The 24,909-nt window shown below is 44.0% G+C and overlaps 1 protein-coding gene across 5 annotated transcripts; it reads right to left on the reverse strand.

The window, feature by feature from the left end:
- Nucleotides 1-2,939: 2,939 nt before the first annotated feature.
- On the reverse strand, nt 2,940-23,173 carry pfkpa (phosphofructokinase, platelet a). Of its 5 annotated transcripts, XM_084565719.1 has the most exons (23): nt 22,854-23,173; nt 19,775-19,848; nt 19,138-19,215; nt 17,713-17,902; nt 17,193-17,358; nt 16,549-16,593; nt 16,320-16,428; nt 15,578-15,673; nt 14,816-14,908; nt 13,742-13,867; nt 13,070-13,134; nt 12,712-12,781; nt 11,666-11,812; nt 10,594-10,664; nt 10,343-10,430; nt 9,498-9,650; nt 8,292-8,444; nt 7,550-7,714; nt 7,347-7,408; nt 6,551-6,662; nt 5,297-5,396; nt 4,344-4,449; nt 2,940-3,826 (listed from the first exon to the last, which is right to left on the reverse strand). In XM_084565719.1, the coding sequence occupies exons 1-23, from the start codon at nt 22,945-22,947 to the stop codon at nt 3,670-3,672; spliced, it is 2,520 nt and encodes an 839-aa protein (XP_084421845.1). In that variant the 5' UTR covers nt 22,948-23,173; the 3' UTR covers nt 2,940-3,669. The 5 variants fall into 5 exon arrangements, with proteins under 5 accessions (XP_084421845.1, XP_084421841.1, XP_084421842.1 ...); XM_084565715.1 differs by lacking the exons at nt 8,292-8,444; nt 15,578-15,673 and adding an exon at nt 16,007-16,102 and having other exon boundaries at nt 2,941-3,826; XM_084565716.1 differs by lacking the exon at nt 8,292-8,444 and having other exon boundaries at nt 2,942-3,826.
- Between the last annotated feature and the right edge of the window lie 1,736 nt (nt 23,174-24,909).

The raw sequence follows: 24,909 nt of genomic DNA on the forward strand, positions 1-24,909 counted from the left end.
GACCGCTCTTTCAATCTGGAGCCTGCTTAGATTTATCGGCTCTCATCGGCGTTGTTATCAGAGCACCTTCATTGTGATGTATTTTACCGATAGTCATTTTAGAGATTCAACTACTGCGGTTCGTTAGGAGCGAAAACCGTGGGACTCCGTGGGAGCCAGAGTATACGCTTTTAATCTAAAAAGGTCAATGCGCGCGGGCTATTTTGGAGATTCACTCGCGAGCTTATAATTGGGGCCTTGTCTGAAGACAACGAGGAATTAAATGAAGACAAAGTTGGCGAGCGCGCGGTTGGCCTTTGATGAGAATCGGGGAGCGAGGACCCTTCATTTGCAACCTTTAATCAGTCCAGTGAGATCCAGATTCGCGTGTGATTGTAGAAGGGAAGAAAAAAAAGAAAGAAAGCGGGGCCAGAAATGAAATGGTAATTAGTATTGATTACCTATGTGCATGTGACCCCGGCGCTCCCCCCTTGCATTCTTAAATCAACCCAAATTATCGGATTTTCTAATTTCATGCAAAAAATGCCTCCGCAGTGGAAACGCCGGCGCCCTTCGGGGGTGTGAGGAAATTATAGTGAAGAGAGGCGAGGCTTTCTTTTTATTTTTTTTTTGCGAGGAGGCGTGGGCGCGAACCTGAATTAACCACCCCGGCTTAAGTTAAGGATGATAATTATTCCAGGAGGGTCTGTGGGGAGTAAAGGTGATTCAGGTAGCGTTTTTTTCTCCAAATTACATTTCACGTCACTCCACTGTCGCTAAGCAATGGCTTCAACCAGGCCATGCATGTATGTAATTACTCATTCTTAAGATAGAGAGGGAACAAAAAAATAAAAAATGTCCATTTAGGCAAGAAAAAAAAGAGCCCAATTGCATGTATACACAATTAATGCACCCGTGGGAAATTGAAATTTTCAAAATGATAAGATTAATTCCTAATTATGGCTTCACACACGCGCGCACACACAAGGACTCACACAGTTTATCTAGTTTGCTAATAAGCCACCGAGCGTACGGTGAAGGTGTGAGGAGCCGGAGTAGTGGACAGGACAAGTGATGGAGGGAATCCATGTCACTGTGGACCCGATGAACCGGAGAGCCACGAGGACGGGACAGTGCTCTGTCGCCATCTGCTGGCTTTTAGGTGACTGGTGAAAACAGAAGAAGACGAGGGTGCAGAGGCTCTTTTTGTTTGTTGGATCATCATCTCAGACATGTAGACCAGACAAATATTTGATTTGTCCCATGATGAGGACGTAATTTGTCTTTCAACTGAACTGAACTCAGGCAGGCTGCTATCATGGACCCCCCTTCTTCGATCCCACCTCTCCTACGTATGAGCGAGACAGTGAAAGAGACAAAAGTGATTAATGCAGCCGTTTGGTCACGAGGGATTTTGCGGTTGCTCCAAACCTATTTAAAGTCTCTTTGATTTGATTTCTCCTTTTGTTTCTTTTTTGTTTGTGTCTCTTTGCAGCCTGTTTGTTTCTTTCATTTTACATCTCTTAACACCCCGTTTCTGTCTCATTTTCCATCTCGTTTCAGCTTGTTAGGTTCTAGGTTTGTGTCTCTGAAACCTGTTTGTGTCTCTGTGCTCACGTTACATCTCTTTGAAACCCGTTTGTGGTGCTTTTACATCTCTTTTATATATCTTTGAGGCCTGTTTGTGTGCCGTTATGTGTCATTTTTACATCTTTTTGAAGTCATTGTGTTTCCTTGTGGTAATTTTGCATCCATTTGTGGCAGGTGTGTGTGTGTCTTTGAAGCCTGCGTGTCTTTGTAATCATTTTACATGTCTTTGAAGCCTGTATGTTTGTCTTTGTGGCCTATGTGTGTGACTATGTGCACTTTACATCTCTTTGAAACACGTTTGTTGCCATTTTGTATCTCTTTGAAATGTCTTTGCGGCCTCTTTGCGTGTCTTTTGTGGACATTTTACATCGTTTTGAAGCAGGTTTGTGTGTCTCTGAAGCCTGCGAGTCTTTGTAATCACGTGACATCTCTTTGTGGCCTGTTTGTGTGTCTTTGTGGTCATTTTACATCTCCTCAAAATGTCTTTCCAGCCTCTTTGTATCTGTTTGAGGTCATTTTACATCTCTTTGAAATGTCTTTGCGGCCTCTTTGCGTGTCTTTTGTGGTCATTTTACATCGTTTTGAAGCCAGATTGTGTTTCTTCATGAGCATTTTGTGTCCATTTGTAGCAGGTGTGTGTGTCTTTGAAGCCTGCGTGTCTTTGTAATCACATTACATCTCTTTGCAGCCCATTTGTGTGTCTTTGTGGTGCATTTGTGTGTCTTTGTGGTCATTTTACATCTCTTTGAAATGTCTCTCCAGTCTGTTTGTGATCATTTTGCATCCATTTGTAGCAGGTTTATGTCTCTGTGCTCATTTTTACATCTTTTTGAAGCCAGGTTGTGTTTAATTGTGGTAATTTTGCATCTATTGGTGTGTCTTTGAAGCCTGTGTGTCTTTGTAATCACGTAATATCTCTTTACAGCCCGTTTGTGTGTCTTTGTGGTCATTTTAGATCTGTTTGTTGCCAGATTGCGTTTCTTCATGGGCATTTTGTGTCCATTTGAAGTGTGTTTGTGTCTTGTTGTAATCACTAAATGGATTTTGCAGAAACTAATGATCTGGCCCCAAAAACCCCTGACACCTTGACCCCCCACGCCCCCCTGGGTTTGCTGTAATAAGTTTATCCAGACTTTAGTCGAACCCACAGAAAAGTATTTCAAACTCTTGGAGTTACCAGATATTTCACTTCACAAAACATAATTTTATGAAGACATCTTGAATTTTTCCATTGATGAAATTGTTCAACCATAAACCTTAGGGTTAGTGTTTGAATATTTCAGTAAATATTAACAATAGAGTATTTATGACGGTGTCAGACCACCAAATAGAGATTTGTTCAATTTTAGAGGCACGTATAGAGAAAATAAGAAAACTAAAGGGGTTAAATAAATAAATAAACCAGTGAAAATCGACAGAGTACACTTCTCAAGTCTGATTTTATTCTGTGGGAAACATTAGTCTCTTACATGTCTAACTTGTTGGTGCAATACGACAGACAGCTACTCAGTACAGCAGTGCCTACAGTTATTAATATATCCATGTTTACGAGCAAAATAAACAATGTTAAAAAGATAAATATTAATTTCAGTGTAAAGCACAGCACGCAGTTCTCTTGAATTGCAGCAGTAAAACTGTATTGCATCAGTCTCACATAAATATGCTGAACTGGTTTTAGGCAGACGCACACACACACACACACACACACACACACTGGTCTTTACTGCAGATACAGTGTCTATTCTGTCCTTGTGCAGCTCTGGAATCAGAGCCTGACTAAGCAACTTGAGACAGAGAAAGTGCAAATTTAAAAACAAAGGTGACACTAAACATCGAGGTCAGCGGGGGACACAGAGACGCACGGCAGGGCAGCTGTGCATGTGTTTGCGAGAGCGTTGTGTGAGTTTGACGACAGGAGCGCTGCACAGGCGTGAAGACAAAACGGACAGGAGCGACGCCGGAGGAAACGGCGGACAGGGAATGAACACGTAATGTAGGCATACAGAGACAAAGGTGTTCACGTCATTACTGGAGATCTTTAACACATAAACTGACGCCTCTTTCAGTCTTACACACAGACTGGGGTTTTTTTGCGGGCCTTCACATGGCTGCTGACACGTCCGACTCTTTGGGTCGGTTGCGGACGACGTGCTCCAGCTGTCCGGAGTCGGAGACGTCGTAGCTCGTCTTGTACTTGGCTAAGATCTTCATCAGAGGACGCAGCTTCAGCCACCACTGCTCCTTGGGGATCCTATGGCTGCAGAAGGAGGAAGGAAACGTAAAGATTTGTGGAAATACTCATCTTCTAATGTTTGCCTCAGAATCCACTTGAATTTAGGGTTACTGAAATAAATGAGGGCAGCGACTAAGAATTTTTGCCAACTATCTTCTCAATTAATCAGTTCATTTGTGGGGAAAAATGTGTACGCTCTTTTCGTCTGCCTGCCAGCACTACAAAGCATTTTAAAGGGCTATTCCAATGATGCAGTACCACGCTAAAGATCGGGGACTTCACAAGAGAGATTAAACAGGGTGAAGGGTCAAGCTCCAAAACTGATGGAACCTATTTTTCCCACAATACAACTCCTCAGCGAGTGTCACTGGACCCTTCCTGTCTTCTGACTGATCACATTTCAAACTCTTCCCCAGTTGGTACAGCAGGCTTCCTCAGACATTGGCGCCACAGAAGACACATCACACATCTGTTTTCAAAAGCCTCCTCCCTGTCTCTCTCTCTCTGTGTCCCTTTAAGTTCAAACCAACGCGATACGTACATAAAGTCGGTATCCTCCTTGAGCTGCACGACAGGCTGGAAGACCAGAGCCCTGCGGCGCATCCCCAGCAGACAGCAGGAGTCCTCGGTGTTAGCAAACACTCTCCCTGCACAGAAACATCTTAGCAATGAGAAGGTGGAAACGCGGGAAGGTGTGTTTATCTTTTTCTGCGGTATGTGTGTAAAGTTTTGTGTTTTCTTTTACTATCTAAGTGGCTTTCTTGAAGAGTCTAAATAGAAAAGCTGCAGGGTGGATTTACAGGACGGCTGCGGAAAACCTAAATAGGTGATGATACGAAAACGTAAAATACTAAAAAGCAACATAAAGTGCTACAGACACACAGGAAAATTTGGGGCAGAGCAAGGAAAAAAGAAACATGTGCTTTACTCATTCATGCTCGCACATTTCCAGACAATCGATATCAGACGACTCATGAACTGGAAACAGCATTGCATGGCGGCTGCTGATAAATCTGTAAAGCACATTAAAAGCTATGCCCCGCATGTGTCTGTATAAGCTTCTATAAGATATGACACAACAAGGACAACAAAAAAGAGGGACATGGAGCTAAATACAAAGATGTAGATGGTCATGGAGCCAGCATGAAAAAAAATAAATAAATAAAAACATTTACCTTCATCTTATGTCATCCATGTGTAAGGGAAATAGACATAAAACAAACAAAGAGGAGTTTTTACTTTAATTTGCACAAGTACCGTACATCACTCACAGCTATTATCTGTGAAATGAGAAAGTTTGTATAGTCAGCTCTCATCAAACGGTTACATTGATGATCAATAATTAATTTCCCCTTGAGAGCAGTAAAATACATCAAAATGTCCGGCGGAGTGACTCCATGACAGATCTGCTTCACACGCCTCTGTAGGGAGGGAGGATCCACTACCACAGCTCAGCTCGCCTAACAGCAAGGAAGAGCGGAACATCGACCTCACCTTGTCTGAATGACTCCACCAGCTTCTTGGAAACCCACTGCATGGCCTTGGCTGAGATCTTGGTCCCAAAGTTGCGGTCAAACGGAGACGGCGCTCCTCCCTTTCAGAGAGAATTTCAAAGGTGTCACGATAATCAACTGGAAGCAATGAATGAAGCCGGAGTGGAGAAAACTGCAGTTTCTTTAATTGGCCACTTGAGGCCACCTCCAAACGAGAGACAATCCCCGTAGAGCTCCATGTTAAAATGGTTCAGGAAGTGAATACTATATAGTTAGCTCACTAGTTTTTAGAGGATTATAATTAAGGCCTGTATTTATGTATAAATAAATATATAAATAAGCTGCTTTGAGTGGTGGGTGCCCTCAATGGTTGCTGGCTATTTGTGGAGGCCGTATAAAAAGCAAGACACCATGACAGCTCCTGAAAAGTGAAGCCAAAGCAAGTAGAGCTCCCCCTGGTGGCTGGCTGCAGTATACGTCATAAGCTCCGCCCCCTCTCCATGTTAGTGGGAGGGACTTGGGTCAAACTAAAACACTAAAATACACGTCAAATAACTTTTTTTTAAAGATGGTTTCTGTCATTTTAGATAGTTAATATAATACTGGTGTATGTTCCAAGTTTTGTTTTAGTTACTTATTTGATGCTACAGAAACAGGAAGTGACATCATAATAATTAACAGTTGACATGACAACCGGTGCCATAGAGTCGTGAGAGTAAGAAAAAAAAAAAAAGGTAAACTAAGTAAAGTGTATAATCCAACATTTCTTTGAAACTGGTGGAGGTAGAGCAGAGCGTAGTATTAACAAACGACAACGCCAGTGAGTCTAGAGGAAGTGAAGACGGGTCATTAATAACATGGCTCCACTCTCAGACAGCACCGAGCAGACTATGGCTCCAAACTCGAAAGACAGTACCGCCTTTATATGTGTCTGGGATACTAGGGGTTAGAAACTGGCAATGATTTCAACATAAAGTATATTTGTTAAGTCTTCTCTCTATTCCCCAGTCTACATTCTTTTTCTGCATCCTATTATTTGAAGCAAGCACAAACAAATTTCTCCTCAGAGATCATTAAATTTCTGTTTGATCCAGTTTTATCTGCGCTAATCTCAAGACACGCAAAACCAAACTACAACAAAGACCGCCCGTGTGATCTGGTAAATCAGCATATTCATGATACAAATTATTAAATCTTCTGTAGTCTGCAGGAATTGCTAATTTAGTTGGTAGGAAAGAGGAGGAAATCGGCCTACCTGCTGCATGTGTCCCAGCACATTCTTCCTGCAGTCGAACACTCCCCTCCCTTCTTCAGAGTACAGCTGATAGATGAAGTCCGTTGTGTAGTTGTCATTACAGTTCTCGTTTCTAAACACACACACACGGTAAAACAAACAGTGTTGTTAGAGGCACGATAACTGTGTTTTTGTGTTTAGGGTTAAGTTGCACTGACATCATCGACGAGAGCAGCGCTGCAAAATGTCAGCTGTTAAACTGTTGACATCACCACAAGATCAGTTTACTAAACAAGCAGCTTAAGGTTACACACCGATCAGGCATAACATTATGATCTAATACTGTGCAGGTCTCCCTTGTGGTGACTCATCAGAGAAAGGACATGGGCCTTCTGAGGGTGTCCTATGGTGTCTGGCAACAGGATGTTGTTATTGGGGGGGGGCTTTGAGGGAAGGGGCCTCTGTGGATCATCCCACAGATACTTGATTAGCTTGGGATCTAGTGAATTTGGAGGCCAGGTCAACACCTTGTGCTGTTCTTCATGTTTTTTTGAGTTGTTCCTAAAGCGTTATTGTTGCTGCCATCAAGGAGTGTCATTGTTATGGGGTGGGGGTGTCTGGTCTGGTCTAGGTGGATGGTACATGTCTAAGTAACATCCACATGAATCAATGGTCCAAAAGTTTCCCTGCAGAACATTGTATTGTCACAAGATGGCCAATGTTATTAATATGTTGATATATCATCCATATCTGACTTTTAACTTGTCTGCACTAAGAGATGTGGCTTTGAAAGGTACAGTGACTGTCATTTCCTTACCTGAGGACCAGTCCTCTTTGAATGGTGGTCTTCATTTTCTCTGTCAGATGCTCAACATTGGCCTGTGGGAAGACACAGCACATGTGAGTAATGTTACCCAGTAGGTGTTAGTGGAGCGAGCTGCTTAAGACTTGAGTTTGAGTGCCCTCTAGTGGATAAAGCAAGCATGAATTCAAAGTGTAGTCCTCCTGGTTGTGTGTTACCTGCAGGTCTCTGATGTCAAACGGCTCCTCAAAGATGTACGCGGCATCGGCCCCAGAAGCCAGGCCTCCTACGCTGGCCAGGTAGCCGCAGTAGCCTCCCATAGTCTCGATGATGAACACGCGTCTCTTGGTGCCACTAGCCGACTGCTTGATGCGGTCGCAAGTCTGACACACATAGGCTCACAAAGTCAGCACACATTTAGGATTGACACAAGCTCAAATATTAATGTATTTATAATTTATATCTGTGTGTATGTGCCTCTGCTGCTGAGCTCGTGTTCTATATGTCAAAGAAGAAAATTAAACTCCTTGAATGTTCATACACTGAAAGTAAAGTAAGACATTCCACAAACAGCATGCTTGTTTAGCAAAATGCACAACAGATTCAGACTATAAATGCTGCGGTCACAAGATAAGACTGGAGTCCTGCGGAGGATGAGAGAGCACATCAAATGATAAAACATTCATATTTCAAATGGAAAATGTATATTTATATCAACTGGAGCTGGAGGTGAAGTTTTGCTCTGATGCTGATAATCATATATATGTATATTTATATTAGATGCCTGATAGTGGGAATGTTTAGCAGCTGATATCTGCTTTCGTAATCAGACAGTTTTTGTCGAGTGTTAACACTGGATCCGATTGAATATCATATGTCATTTTCATCTTTTTTTTTTTGCACAAGCATCGTGAACATAGTGGCCAAAGCTGTGCCGGCGGCGGTTTTTGACTGCCTTACCTCCACGATGGCATTGAGGGCCGTGTCTGCCCCGATACTTAGATCTGTGCCGGGTACATTGTTACTTATGGTGGCAGGCAGCATACACATCGGGATGCAAAACTCCTCATAGGTAGCGCGAGCATCATACAGCTGCAGCAGACTCTCAAGCGCCTGAAGCGGCAGTATATAGAAAACGCATTAGTGCCACTCAGAGGGCCGGGCCATTGAGAGACACAGAGAGAGAGAGAGAGAGAGAGAGAGAGAGAGAGAGAGAGAGCGGGGTGGATGTCTCTCTGGTTTTACGGAACTGTATCCTGCCATTCCGGCTCTTTCCGTGTGATAGCGTTTGTGGCTTCCCTTTGGCAGAAAAGGATGAGAGGACAGAAGTGTGGACAGAGTGGTGGAGGACAAAGTGAAGAAGGAGGGAAAAACCGAGTTGTAGAAAAGTCGGTACAGACAGAAGAGAGGGGAGAATGACAGACAGGGAGAGACAGAACAGAAAGACAAGAGATGGGACGGATTTGTGCGCTTGTGAGCAGCGACTCAACGATGCAGGACAACCGTATCTGCTTCTGAGAGGTATGTGCAGGCAAGCAGCACTCACCAAGTCTGCATACACAGAAGAACGGAAATGAAGAAGATGGCGGTGAAGCTAAGATTCAGGCTCGGAGATGTTATGTCTATGTCTGTAGCTCCTACGTGAAAAATAGTTCATGATAACTGAACTACAGGCTGTTAGTTTGGTGATCTGTGGATGAACTAATGTGAGTCAACTAGACAAAACCTGCATGCTCTTAAGCATCCGTGTGGATGTCGATGACGTGGCAGCACACAAACACGAGCACACAGTCAGGGAGGAAGGGCAGGCAGAGCACACATGGCGGTCACGACACTTGTGCACCTCACAGCATGCCTCCGAGTCGTCACTCACCTACTTACCTGAGCGAGGAACGGAGACAACCCTACTCTGCAGCTGGGTTTTTACCTTCACCACACATGCCTCAGTGCAGGCCTGACTCATTTGTTTTTAATGAAGCTCCGTGCAAGACGCGGCTGACAGATGCCGCCGTAACAAGAATCCAAATAATCTCCTGACTTGGCTTGTAAAAACAAAGTGTCTGCTCTGCTGGTTTGCTGTGTGAGCATGTTTGTGTTTGTGTGTGTGTGTGTGTGTGTGTGTAATGCTGAGATCATCTACTCTTGCTGCCAGGCGCCATCACTTACAGTAGTGATGGCGTTCAGGGCCGTGTCAGCGCCAATGCTGAGGTCTGAGCCCGGCACATTGTTGGAGACAGTGGCTGGGACCATGACCATGGGCACACAGAACTCGTCATATTTCCCGCGAGCCGTTAACAATTCCAGAAGTGACAGCAAGGCCTGCAAGGGCAGAGCCAAGGGCGTTTAGTGTGTGCAGGGGTGGAGGTTTCGGCAGGTTTGGTTTTTGGTCGAGAGGTGCTACTTGCCACGAGGGAGGGAAAGACAGGGGTGTAGGGGTGCCAAGGGGAGGAGCCAGGTCTATCACAACGGACAGCAGCGAAACAGACAGGTACCACTCCACATACACCCCCCACTCAAACAATACAGGAGAACTCATTTACTTGCATACATCACAGGAACATTAAAGCCGGTGTGCGTCTAACCAGGAGAGCGTGAAATGGCTGGTGAAAAGCAGATGTTCTCCGTTTCCAATTCAAACCAAACCATCGTATTACTTTTCATTAAAAACAATTCTCTGTACAGTTATAGTAGCGTAATCGTATTTAGGCAAAAAGAAATGACTGAAGCATGATTAAGTGCACATGGGACAATATGGCGGTGTGCTGAGATAAAAATCGGGTAAAGAATGATGGAAAAGATCAACATTAAACTGTAATATATCCACACACATCTTTTATTCTAGCATTACTTTGTTTTGTTTTTTTTAACCGTATGGGATAAATTAAAGGCATATGTTAGCTTATCTTATATATTTTGCAGACAAAATCAAAACTGAGAAGCATCTGGTCGTAGCCTGCTAATATCTAAGCTGATAAACTAATAGGGACAAAAATAGAGTTTTTAAAACATACCTCAAATCCACCAATTACCAGCAGTGCGTTTATATTGTGCTTTCGCATCTGCTCAGCAATTTTCTCAACATGCTTTGCAGGAAGAGTTCTAAGGAAAGAAACAACACAATTATGATTTTAGCCAATGCTAAGCGTTAAAAAGTAGCCGTGACGATGTTCCTTAAATTTGAATCTAATCTGCAGCAGTAGCTTTAAAAATGAAGGTTTACGACTGCATCTTTAATGTGGTTGCTGCTGCATCTGGCTTTTACCTTTTGGTTCCCAGCAGAGATCCACCCTGTCCTGTCCATCCTCCGACATCAGCCCATTTAATTTCTTTAATCTGAGGGGAAGACGACACACGCAACCTTCTCACTGAAATATCACATTTTAAATACCACAGAAAAATGTCAGCTGTCTTTCCCATAATCCATGTGTGCAGAAGGTCAAAACCAGTGACTCTAATATAAATATATGAATCCTGTTTTGGTGCTTTTAAACACACCTTAATAAATCACACCTTCTTTGTCAGCTACACTTGTGTTATTTCTTACACATCCTTCCTGAGATCTCTGTGCAGAGATTGTGGAAAAGCAGGGTTAATTTACCGGGAACACTCTCCGACAGTATAGTGGACTAACTGCGCAGCAGAGAGTTTCCGAGCACTCAATTGTAGAAATCCATTACTCCCTGTGGTCTAATCTTTTTTGGGGTCAGTTGGCGCAGTCTGATTTCAGACGGCCAGGGCTCACACGGGATGGTGTTTAACTAACCGGTGATGTTGGAGACATTTTGATGGAGATAAATGGACACACTGTTCGCTGTGTGCTGCTCTCAGACTGCGGGGAGGTAAGGTTTCTCACAGGGAGAAGGTCAAAGGAGGACAGAGGAGAGTTAGAGTGGAACCAGTTCTACCAGTTATGGAACAAAGAAATAGTAACGTCTCAGTTTACAGTCAATTACAGGCATTCATTTTACACAAGCTCTGCCTGCTTGTTACCTTGAATGCAAAATTAAAAACGCTGTCTGTGCTGTATTGATAAATGAGAAGCTGACTAATCATTCACACAAACTCTGTTGCCCTCTACTGGTTTCCTGTGGTGGTGCATCAGCTTTGACAGAGCAGAGCAGAGGAGGAAGAGGCAGTGTGGGAAATTGGTTTACATTAATCCGGTCTGCTTATCCCCTGGGCTTTCCCTGATTATGCTTCGGTCAGGGAGCTAACAGTGACTGTGCACTCTTTGACTCTCTAAAAGCCGAGCCAATTCTCTTCTGTCTTCTCCGTTTGTGTGACAGCGTGAGTTTTTAATGTCACGAATCCTGTGGCAGTTTGATGGGACTCACCTGTCCTTTGTAGAATCCCTCGAACCCATCGCTGACAGCAAACATCTTGTGCCCCTCGGAGATGCCCACCCTGACGGCCGAACGTACGGCGGCGTTCATGCCCGCTGCAGGTGCCCCGACGTTCAACACTGCCACGTTGAAGTTGCTCTGAAGGCATGAAAGTCAACACGTCAAAATGTGATGGTTTAATAATTGCAGCTGCGGTTTAACTAATCCCACCTAATAGCCGAGTGTATGAGGGAGGACAGCTGATCATACTCTACAAAGGGAATCAATAAATGGCTCTGGTGTGCTCTCAGCTACATGCTGGGACTACAGCGGTCATTATCACACATACAGGGGAGAGCCGAACCCTGAGGCGAGCTCCACAGCGTGGAGTCTGGCCTCTACACTTCACTGATCTTCAGTCTGAGCTGCCTCCTCTGGAGCCGCAGCAGCAGCAGCAGCTCCTGGCACGGCTCAACTGGTCTTCCCGCAGCGGGGGAGCCAGGTGTCATCTGATATAACTACACAGCGGGCCGACACTGAGCCACATATGAACTTTACTACAATTATTGCCTCCAGTAGGCACAAAAACAGCTCAGTGCAACTAGCCCCCCACCAGTTTCATAATGAATGCCAGAAAACAACTGACAATGCATGACTGATAAAAGCCAGTAAATTATTTTTGGGGGGAGTCAACGCATGCATAAATTTACAGAGAAACACATCGCTCAGTTTGGTATTTACAGGAAATCTGTACTCAGTAAGAGAGCCTTGTTCTTTAAGGATATCTCTGAAAATAGCAGCAGCCAAGAGAACCGGAGCTGAGTCATTATTCGTGGGCAGAACCTGAGGACAGTCTAATAAAATATTAAACATCTCAGCGGCTCAGGGAGGCTGCTTTGACTCTCCAGAAACAACCTGTTCTCCAGGGATGTCGTGCAGCGGCCTGCCAACGTCTGCGTGGCTTTAAAACCTACTTTTTAATTTGTGTGTGTGTGTGTGTGTGTTTGGAGCGAGCAAACAAAGCTTTCAGCACAGTCACCGTCGACAAGATGACTTACAATCGGCAGTTCGGATTCTGGTTTGCGATGAGCCAGCAGCTTGTACGTCCTCAGGTTGTTTTCAAAGCTCCTGCACAAAAAAAAAACGAAGACAGACAGTTCATCTGTTTAAACAAAACGTTTTCAGTGTTACTGGAGAAGATGCAACACGGGGATCAATACTGGGAGGGAGGGATACACTTCCTTTCCAACTTTTCTCTTTATCCTGATTATTCAGTGTAAACAGCAGACTGGTTGTGTTTCTAGAATAGCACACTGATCCACCCGTCTACAGTAAGCAACATCAAACTGAATAGGATGTCTTGATCTTCAGGAAAGTGATGGGCTTTGGTGTAACGGATTGATCCATCACTCATACCTGCCCCGCAGCCTCACAGCCTCCTCAAACCGTTTCTGGTCCATGGCCTTCTGAACCTCTTGAGTCTGAGGGGAAACAGAAGAGCATTTTACACACTGTACTTCCTGCAGGTACAGTGATGTTTAATCTACATCAGCCGAGGTTAAATATCTGCATGTGTGGACTTTGATCTTCTAAGTGTCTATTGTGAGTGGAACAATTGCTGAATGTTGGGACTAATTGCCCTCAAGAATAGAGAGGGAGAACAAAAGCAAGCAAAGAGTAAACATATTATCATCCGTTCGGGGATAAAAAGAAAATGATTTACATGTAAACTGCCTTGAAAGTACCAGTCGCAAAATCTTCTGTCAACATCCACACATGACAGGCGGGCACAACAACAAAGCTGCTTTGTGCGTTTCTATGGAGATGGGCCACTCTTACATCATCACACTGGCAGTCATCGCACACTCCGCCAAATGATCATTAACTGCCTCTCAAACAATACGACTCTCATGTGAACATTAGTGCACTCCAAGCGCAATTGGCTCCGCCGTTTGTCATCATTACTTAAGCTCCTTGTCCCCACTGACTCTGCCCCTCTTTCTCTTTCTAGTTTTCGGCAAAAAATGTGCGTGTGTATTGAATGTGCGGCGGTGTGTTGGACTGTTTCCAGCTCAGTGCACCACTTACCATCTGTACACACTCCATGAGAGGCAGGCGGACCGACTGGTTCCCGCACAGAGAGACCACACAGGCCGGAGTGTTGGCTGTGGTTTCCAGAAGGGCGAGAACGGCCTCCACGCCCATACGACTGGCCTGTGTGTGTGCAAAAGCCACATACAGATGAAACTACGTCACTTTGTTGTTTTTTTTGCACACTCATGTTTTCTTAACCAACACATTATTTCCTTCCTCACTCTGACTCCAAAAACTACCGAGTACATTTCTTTTAGCTGTCTTTCAAACTTGTGGTTTGTTTGCAGTAAACATCCAAGACATCTTCCGCTCTGGGATGCACGGCAGCACGTGTTGAGCCATAAATCTGTTAATGGGCTTAACCGTAAAGCTGAGGACATTTCTCCTCAGACACACACACACGGGATTAGACAAGAAATGCTCTGGGCAACTAGAACACTCTTCACAAAGACAACTAGTAAGGGCTTCAGACGTATGTGTACATATGTGCATGTATATTTGTACAAACTACAATGTTAAGGTGAATTCTAGGCTAAATAAAAAGAAATAAAATGCATTCAATAGGGTTATGATTTCTAAAATAGTGTCATAAATTTTTCTGTTATGGCTAAAATGAATTTATCTTTTCTCATTTTATCAGTTTGTCTGTAAAATGCAAAAAAATATACATTTAATTATTTGAATTGCAGCTTGAGACTGATGCTGAAAAGAAATAAACTTGTTTACAGCTGGTTTAGTTTCTATACTGACTTTTCACATTCATGACGAATGTATAGGAGGTGAATGTATATACAACTCACTAAATTAAATTATATCAAGACTTAGAAGTTAAGCAGAAATATGTACGGTTGCTAGCTTTCTGCCCTGTCATCCATCCACCTCGGCTCAACTCCAACTGTTAATTTTTTTAATTAGCTGGGAGTCAGACACTGCCAAGATGGCAGCCACCACCCTGAAACTCAAAACCGCTCCCCAGGATACCGATAAAGCCTTTTATCTTTGAGGAGCTGTTTTCTTTTTTGCATGACAACTCGGTTTAATAAACATAAAAAAAGGTGGTCGACGTACCAAGATGCGGTCGAAGGCGGACGGGGTCCCTCCTCTCTGCACGTGCCCCAAGATTGTCACTCGTGTGTCGAAGCCCAAGCATTTTACAACAAGCTACCAGGAAATAAAATGCACACGCTTAGCAGAGCATATATTAAGTGTCTAATGCGTATTAGTATGTCTGCAATATAACTATGACTTGAAACAAGTGAATATACAAAAATACACACACACACACAGTACGTAAATCAACATCACCACAATGAAACATAAAAACCACAATATGAAAGCCGAAGAGAAGGGGAAACAGCAAAGCACAAGCAAGCCATTCTAATTTTTCAGTCATGTTAGTGGGGAGCTCTTAGCTCATAGGAACCCAGGCAAGGAAGTGCGGAAATTAAACAGAAATATTCCAGTACTGTAAAAGAAAATGAAATCCCAAAACTGTTAGTGGAGGGTCATGACATTCTGTGATAATCCCTCTAAGCAAATGTACAGTGACAAGTATTTTAAACTATGTGTGCAGTTGTTCCATATAAATTACATTTGACTTGACAAATGCCAGGGTGTGAGGTTTAGTGAGGGGGGGTCTCACAGGTGTTTTAGTACAGTGTGGTGAAAGCCGTCTTACCAAACTAGCAAGTGTGCCTGATAAAGCATTCCAGAAACACAGCAACAAGAGTCAAAGCCACACCGGGGCAGCAGTACAGTAGTAGAGGTCACACAGGAGCCACTCGAAAAGCTGGAACTTGTTACACTGCGACACACATCTTCTGTACTTACATTCTTTACATACTCAGTGGTAATGGGCTTGTTGTTACGATCAATCGCCCCTTCGGCTACAATTATGATATTCAGCCTTTTCATCCCTGCTCGGTTCTACAAGGGAGGGCGTGGTGGAGAAACAACATGACAGAAAAACTGAGACGGTGGCTGTGACGTGGGCTTTCAGAAGCACGGGAGGCCGGAACGACGGTGACAGCCCGTGAGCCGAGGACGGAGTCTCTCGCAATTAAAAGCCTGGACGTCACAACAGCTTCTGTTCGCTCTGTGTAATCAGCAGCATCCTGCTTTTATGACTGCTTGTCAACACATTGTTATCATGGGATTAGGGTGCTGTAAATTAATTGTAACTCTGGCTCTGAACGCTGGTTTCCATCAGTCCGGTCTCCATGCTTCTGGCTTCCCCTTTCTTCACACTCAGGTACTCACATCCTTGACAAAACTAGAGGTTATAGACTTCCCGTGCCTGTCAATGGCTCCCTCTGCAACTATGATTATGTTCAGCCTTGTGCCCCTGGAACGGGTCTGAATCATAGAAAATCGCCGTGTTTTCAAAGAAGGTAAAACACAGTAAAACATATGAGCCTCAAACATCCGTCTTCTCTCCAGTATAAAAGTCTGGGGTTTGCAGAAAAATAACAACGTCGTCAAGTTCAATAAAACATTACACAGCATGCACACTGGTATAAGACGCTTCACTGGGTTTACTGCAGGGGGGGGGGAACAAATCTGACTGTGTTACCGCAGACAGTTTCTGACACATCTTCTCCTCCCAGCCGTCCTCTGGAGGCATCTCAGGGATCAACACCCAGTCTGCGCCACAAGCCAGGGCGCTCACCAAGGCCAGGTAGCTGAGATAATAAACACAGACAGAACATTTTGTGTATAAACAGAGGCGATAATGGTCTCTGCCTCCGTCTGCCAAGACCTTAGGGATTGTGTTTTTGGATCTGCTGTGGAAGTATTCTTACCCACAGTGTCTGCCCATAACCTCCAACACAAATGTCCTCTGGTGACTGAAAGATAAGAAGAGGAAATATGAGTTAGAAGACAATTTTATTAACACAGCAGCGGAGTGATTTCCTCCCAGAGTTGAAATGAGGCTAGATGTAGTGATATAAACCGATCCTTATATTGTTTAGGTCTCCCTTGTGCCTCCAAAACACAGGCATGCTTGTGACTCATCATAATTTGGACATGGGCCTTCTGAGGGTGTCCTGTGGTGTCTGGAAACAGGATGTTGTTAGTGGGGGGGGGGGGGCGGCTTTGAGGGGAGGGGCCTCTGCGGATCATCCTACAGATACTTGATCAGTTTGGGATCTAGTGAATTTGGAGGCCAGGTCAGGTGTCTGTGTCAGGCTGCATCCTGCTGGGGATGGCTGCTGCCATCAAGGAGTGTCTTTGCTATGGGGTGGGGGTGTCTGGTCTGGTCTAGGTGGGTGCTACATGTCTAAGTAACATCCACACCAATGAATGCCAGGTCCAAAAGTTTCCCGGCAGAACACTGAATTGTCACAAGATGGTCAATGTTATTTACTTCTCCTGTCGGGGGTCATAACGTCGTGGCTTATCGGACTTTACATTATCCAACAGCCGTTAATAGCATTTGTCTCACCTTTGTGCAGTTGTCATGATGGCATCCACCACCTCGATGATTCTGTGCAGAGCCGAGTCGGTACCGATTGTCATGTCAGTTCCACAGAAGTCGTTATCGATGGAGCCAACCATGCCCACGATGTGAAGGGCGGAGTACTTCTGGACAGCATCAGCTTCAATCAAGCCTGAAGGGATAAGGAGGTTAGGGCTGAGCTGGTTTCCATTATATTCTACATAATATCATAAGATTAGCAACAATGGAAGCTACTAAGCTCCGGGAAAAACCTAAACAGTAGTTACTGTAAGACTTAAATAGAAACTCCTTTATTCAAGTTGTTGACTTTGACTAAAATCCAGTTACAGGTCAAGTATCTTACAGCTGTGCCTACAGACAGAAACATCTGATAATAGCAGCGGGTGATGCGGCATGAAAACAAAATACTCTAACACAACACAAGTTAAGGTGGGATTTGTTTCCAAACGTTTGTAAATGACCCTCCTCGAGTAAATCAAATAGGAGGTTCATGTTTCTCCACTACCTTGCTCGACCAGCTCTCCCAGCAGCCCGCTCCATTCCTCCCTGAAGAGGTTAGCTCCAGTCAGGCTGCCGTCTCCGCCGATCACACACAGGTTGGTGATGCCGCGCTGCACCAGGTTGTGAGCGGCCTTCAGTCGTCCCTCGTGAGAGCGAAACTCTTTGCAGCGGGCGCTGCCGATAACAGTCCCACCCTGATGACGACGACAACAACAAGGACCAAAAATGTCTTCAGCTCTCTTTTTTTTTGTGACTGACAAAAAAGTTAGTTGTTTTTGAGAACTCACATGAGTGTACTTAATAATAATAATATAATAATAACTTTATTTATATAGCACTTTTAAAAACAGGGTTTACAAAGTGCTTTGACAAACAAAGCAGAACAAATAAAAGGAACACAGTTAAATTAAAACTCAAAACTTAAAAATTAAAGAGTAAAACGAAGACGACATCACAAAAAGGCGAGTCTATAAAATTGAGTTTTAAGAAGTGATTTAAAAGAGGTTACTGATTCTGCAAGCCTTATCTCCTCAGGTAGGTCGTTCCAAAGCCGAGGGGCAATAACAGAAAAAGCTCGGTCACCTTTAGATTTAAGCCTTGACTTTGGAACCACCAGGAGGCCCCCACCCGAGGATCTAAGGCTGCGAACTGGCTCATATGGGGTCAACATTTCTGTTACATAGCGTGGAGCCAGGCCAAGACGAGCTTTAAAAGTGATCAGTAAAATCTTAAAATCAATTCTAAAACGAACAGGGAGCCAATGGAGAGAAGCTAAAACTGGGGTGATGTGATGTCGTCTGTTAAAACCTGTGAGAAGCCTAGCTGCTGCGTTCTGGACCAGTTGGAGGCGGGAGAGAGACTTTTGATTTATGCCGGAAAGGAGGGAGTTACAGTAGTCTAGTCTAGAGAAAATTAATGCATGAATAACTTTTTCCAAGTCAGAATGAGACAGTATAGGTTTAATTTTGGAGATGGTTCTGAGTTGGAGGTAGCAGGACTGGACAACTGTTTTAATCTGTTTGTCGAAGGTGAGATCTGAATCAAATATGACTCCCAGATTTCTGGTAGCGGGTTTAATGTTAGTGGAGAGTGGACCAAGGCTATTTGTAATGAGGTTGGTGTTGTCAGGACACAAATAAACACACACTGCATGTCCGGATGTTGTGGCATGACATTTCAAACCATGAAACAGCCTTATCTTCTGTATCACATGACTCGCATGTTCTTCCTTTATGCACTGCAGCGTATACGATGAATAATTTCACTGACTGTAGGTTTTTAAGTTTAACAACTACAGAATGTTTACTGTTATTTTGTAATCTGTAATCCTAGCACAGACGTCCAGAGATGAGACAATGACTGTTTGTGAAACCCCCGGCAGTAATTGCATTAGATGAGTGGAATGCTGCTCATAATAATAATTACTCACCACTTGCAGCATGCTGGAGACACTTTCCCATGTTGCTTCCCTTATGTTCTCCCCTCCATCCACCATACCTTGATATCCCTGACAAGAAAAAAGAATAAGCTTCTTAGCAAACAAATACCGCAGCTTAGTAAACAAATGCACACTCCAAACAGCATTAGGCAAACAGCTGGAGTGAGCTAAGTGTACTCTGCACCATTAGGCCGTCATCATCATCATCACTCTGCTCGGTAATGTGAAATTCAATCATTTCCAGTGTTTCCATCCTCTTACTGTGACCTTTCCGAGCAGACTTTTTGCGGCATGGAAAGCACTGCGCTACCTGAACTAGAGCGATGAGTTCATAGGAGGCCTCGGTTTAGTTATGTAACGACACACGGCGTGAGCAGGACGAAAACAAGCACAGATGTGCCAGGATCACAGGATAAACAAGGAGACGGCACTTCCCAAAGCTCTTCCGAAATCTGCTACTATGAAAATAAACATCCCCGATGCCAATGTGAAGCAAATGTGCATAAATCTGTGAAGTTCTGACAGTTTACAGGCAGATTATATACATGCCCACTTGTGTAGCGGCACATTACTTGCATACGAGCTGTGGCAGAATGTCTAAGGAATGACAATGAGAGTGTGGGCTCACCTCGTGAATGAAATAAACTTTTGCTCCCACATATAACCCCATTCGCACCACAGCACGTACAGCAGCGTTCATCCCTGGAAAAAGACAAGGATTAAACAAAAAAAATAAATAAATAAAAAAAGAAAGAAAGAAAGAAATCGTAAACCATAAAGCAGTGTTTGTGCAATACAACGCAACAGTGAAACCTAAGCTGTGGAGACACAAAACAGAACTGCAGTGAATCATTGTGAAATTCTCGATTTGCATGACTTTATCTGCAGGGGGTGTATTTATTTCAGCTCTGTCGCAAAGACTAGCAGCTTCATTTTATGTCGTTTTCTCTTTCTAGGGTTTTTCTTGTGAGCTAACGTGTGTGAGTGCGGCCACTTTGTGCGTTCGTGCAGTCTGTCTGAGGCTTGAGAACTGCCCTTTTTTGGTAAAGGAAAAAAAATTCTCCTCCTACAGACTCTCGGTTAACTCTGCAGCCAGTTCCAAACGAACTCTCACTAACCAGTAAGACGCAGCTCTGTGACTTGAATGTCAATTGCTGGTTTGGTTAAAAGATAACGCTCTTTGCACACGGCGAGCTGACAGGAACTTGGCTGACAGGAAGACTTCTAAACAACAGAAGAAAAGGCCCGAGTTTCATTTCTCCGCTCGAAACTAGTAACTGGCACAAACCAAGTAGAGCTGTTACTAAGCAACACAGTGATTAAAGCTATTAGTAGTGGAGGCAACGATGAAAGAAACAGAGAAATTCATCCGTAAATATTAGGAAGAGAGCAACAATACCGCCCAGTGTAACAGCCCATGACTTGCTGTCTTGTTATATAACTATGTTCAAATGAACAGCCTGGTTTAATCATGACAGCTGAGTGTGCGACAGATCCGAGGTACAATTCAAAACACGATCGCGCAAGAATCCGTCGTTTTTCCTGTCGAAGATTTAGAGGCATTCATCGGCGCAGACGGCCCCCCCTGTCTTTGCCCGTCTCATTCTGCATGACTGACACTTTCTCCTGCAGAGTGGGTGAAAGGACTAAGCCAAGGTTTAACACAATGTCCTTTGACACTGAGCTTCTGCCGCGCATACCACAGCCTCACTGGCCTGTGCTGGGGCCTGCTTCGTGTGTTTTTTGTGCCCCCCCCCCTTCATCTCTGTGTGTGTTGTGTTGTGGCGTATATATATGTGCCATGAATTCTCTTTTTTTTTTTTAAAACCACCCACTGCACATTGATTTATCGACGCCATGTTTCCACGCTGAACTCAGCGGCTCTTTTTTACCGAGTACATTCTGACATAACACAGGATACAGGATACACAGTGTATATACTAGTAGGGATGTCCTGATAGGTATCAGTACTGGGGCTGATCCGGGCATTTTTTAATATGATCAGATCACTTTTGTGGTAACAAACACGAACGAACAGTTTCCCGGAGACAAGTCAAGGCAATAAACATTACAGAACGGGGTTTTGGAGTTGATGGCATTGCGTGACTAACCCATTCCTGAGAATGGGCTGGTCCGCTAAGAATCCAGTCACGCGAGTGAATATAAGTTAGATAAGAAAAGCCTTTATGAAACTCCAGGAGGAGGAAAGTTTGCTCATTTAAGATTGGATCGGGACGTGGATCGACCGATACTGAATATTTAAAGATCGGATTGAGACATCCCCGCTATACACTGGCTGTTTGTTTTATGTATTTGTATTTTTAACTGTGTGATGTTTGGACGATTAAAGTGTCAGGCATCTTTTGGTGCATTTCTTGCTCGCTTGTTCAAGAATGTCAGGAAGAACACAGACTGAATTTAACACAGAGTTTCAAAACACACCTCGAGTCTTTACTCAATCTAAAATAGAGGAAAGTTTGCTTATTTAAGATTGGATCGGGACGTGGATCGACCGATACTGAATATTAAAAGATCGGATCGAGACATCCCGATTACACATTGTATACAGTGAAAAGCGTTCTTTCTATAAATTAGAGATTAAACAATCAGATAACTTGTTTAATTTGAAAGCGAGATGTTATTTGATAGTTAGTTCTACGATGTCCAGGGTGTACCCCGCCTCTGGCCCGATGACAGCTGGGACAGGCTCCATCAGGACAAGCGGTTATAGAAGATTAATGAATGAATGAATGAATGTTACTTGACGAAGCAGTTGTTCAACAAAATTATATCTTTTCTAATAAATGGACAATAAATAATTGGATTCTGCCTTAAAAATGTACATTAAAGTTTAAGTTTTTTTAGGGTTAGCTCGTTTTTAAGTGATGCCAAGCGTTGCCATGTTAGTTTCTAGCACTAAAGCTGCTCGATTGCTATTCAAATACAGCGGTATACTGGTGGTGGCGGGCGTGTTTCAATAGTTTCAGTCAAATGAAGAGAGGAGCCGGTGAGCACATGACCAGGGTTTCCTCTCTGACGCACGGCGGACTGAGGGAGAGAGGGACGTAGGCACAGATGTATGCAGCTCATCACGTACACAGAGGCTGAGGCATCCCACCGCTGGCTCACTCACTCAGTGTGCTTAACCACAACCTCAAGCCTCATCAAACCGAGAAATGAATACGTTAATGAGGACGGGGTCAATGAGTTTCTGTCTTACTAACGCGTAACAGCCGCATTGCAGTGCCCTTGCGCTTTAGCGACTCTCAACTGCAGCCAAATTAATTAGATAATTAAACCAGCCAGTTGTTATAATACACTTATAAATATAAAAGTGTGTTTAGTAGGAGGAGGGGTAAAAAAAAAAAAAATAATAATTGCCATTGCTCATCTCCTTTTCATGCGGCGACGGAAGTGTCACCAAATCAGTGACAGGAGGGGGGCGAGGATGCTGTTAGCGAGCTAGCAAGATGTTAGCATGCTAGCTAACACGGGGCACAGCTGGCGGGCTTCCTGGATGAAACGTACGTAACATTACATAACGTTACTATGCTTTATATTTCGTTAAAAACAAAAGCCTCGCCGCGTTATGGAGTGGCACGGCGATACCAAGTAGAAGACGTGTATTTTCGCCCTCTACGGGCCTCTTCGCACACATACAATAGTGTGTATATATATGTCTGTGGAAGTGTAACCCGGCAGTTTACCTTGAGCATCCCCTCCGCTCGTCAGCACTGCGATGGCTTTCCCCGCTCCCGACAGGTTCTCAAAGAATATCTTCTTACCGTCCGGCTGCGCCATTTTTTATTTATCACAGCGGTTAAATATATCTAATAAAACAGAACACCAAAGCAACAGTGTCAAACTGTGCTGAAAAGTGATGAAGGGCACCAGTCGTCCGCCCCCTCTACCTCCGAGTATGCCCGCTATGCTCTCTCTCTCCTTCTCCCCCCCTGTTCCGCATCTAGCCGTTGATTTGCATTGGGGGCGAGTGATTGGCGCGGCCGCGGACCAATCAGAGCGCACGTTGAATAGCCTCGGTTTGATTGTGGGCCAATCGGAAGACGGGGCAGCTCGTACGTGGGCGGGATCATGATCCTGTTCAGGAGATGCCAGCGTTCGTAGCTGAAGTGGAAAACCCACGCACACACACGGCGAAGTTGGTTGTCGCTGGAAGGAGGTCACAGCTCACTGCAACAAGTTAAACAGTTACACACATAAAGAGCAACCTTCAGGTGTCACGGGGTGGCCAATAAATGTGCAAAACGCTATATAATAAAAAAATATATGTGCTGTACTAACAATTCTAGCCTTTTCCTTCTTCCTCTTCTTCTTTTTATTAGTAGTAATAATAGTAATAGTAGTTGTGTCAGCATATTATTATAGTATATATTTTTATATAAATATATATTAATATGGGTATCAATAATTAAGAATTCAGAATTAACAAAACCTTTATTTGTCCCGCAATGGCAAAACTACAACAGCATCCAAAAGGGCAGAAAAAAATATCAAGAGTAAAAAGTGCAGAGTATAAAAGATAAATAATAAAATAAAAATAGAATTCAAAAAAATACAAGTACTGGCATATATATATATATACAAAAAAGTATTGAATTGCACAGATGATTGTCAGATATTGCACAGATGGAACCAGGTGTAACTGGGTTATGAAGTTGTACAGAATACATAGTAAATAGCAAAAGTGTTCAACCTTGAGGTGCAATAATATTGCACATATTAAGAGTGTTCGTTGTGGAGCCTAACAGCAGCAGGAAGGAAGGACCTTCTGAATCTTTCCTTCACACAACGAGGGTGAAGAAGAAGCTGCTCCTCAGTTCTGTCAGCTCATGGATGGATGACAGTTTAGCCAGGACTCTCCTGTCACCCACCTCCCTCTCTGAGTCGAGAGAGCACCCCAGGACAGAGCTGGACTTCCTGATGACCTTGTCCAGCTTCTTCCTCTCCCTCTCTGTGATGCTACTGATGTTCATAAAAGGTCTTCAGGAGCTCCCCTTTCATTCCAAAACACTTCAATCGCCTCAGAAGGTAGAGCCTGCTCTGTCCCTTCTTGTAGCGTGCATCAGTGAGGTGAGTCCAGTCCAGCTTGTTTGTTGTAGAGGTGAACACCCAGGTACTTATAAGAGTCCACAATGTCCATTCCCTGGATGTTCACTGGTGAGGGGAGGGCAGAACGGCGTCTGCGAAAATCCACCACCATCTCCTTGGTTTTCCCAGCGTTGATCACGAGGTGGTTTCGCTGACACCAGTCCACAAAGTTCTGCGTCAGTCCTCTGTACTCTGCGCCGTCCTCATCCCTGATGAGGCCGAGTCATCAGAGAACTTCTGCAGTACACAGCCGTCGGTGTTGCTTCTGAAGTCTGCCGTGTCGAGAGTGAAAAGAAAGGGGGCCAGGACAGTACCCTGAGGGGCACCCGTGCTGCTGGTGAGGAGGTCAGACAGACCAACTGTGGTCGGTTTGTGAGGTAGATCCATGTAGACAGCTGGTGGTCCACACCCATCCTCGCTTAGTAGTGGAGTAGTATTATTACTTGCGTCATTGTCTTGCTCCAAAGCTCCATATTTATGTTGGTTGTTTTATATATTTGTATTTTTAGCTGTGTGACATTTGGACTATTAAAATGTCAGGCATCTTTTGGTGTATTTCTTGCTCGCTTGTTCAAGAACGTCAGGAAAAAAAAATAGACAGCATTTCACAGAGTTTCAAAACACAGCTGGACTCTTTACTCAATCTAAAATGCT

Source organism: Chelon labrosus (genome assembly GCF_963514085.1).
Source record: "Chelon labrosus genome assembly, chromosome: 18".
Taxonomy (NCBI): domain Eukaryota; kingdom Metazoa; phylum Chordata; class Actinopteri; order Mugiliformes; family Mugilidae; genus Chelon; species Chelon labrosus.

Coding starts and splice junctions, on each gene's coding strand:
- pfkpa (XM_084565719.1), bottom strand. CDS start 22,947: ATGGCGCAGCCGGACGGTAAGAAGATATTCTTTGAGAACCTGTCGGGA. Junction 19,849..22,853: donor GAGCGGAGGGGATGCTCAAG/GTAAACTGCCGG, acceptor GTCTTTTTCCAG/GGATGAACGCTGCTGTACGT. Junction 13,868..14,815: donor CCGCCTTCGACCGCATCTTG/GTACGTCGACCA, acceptor GCACACACACAG/GCCAGTCGTATGGGCGTGGA.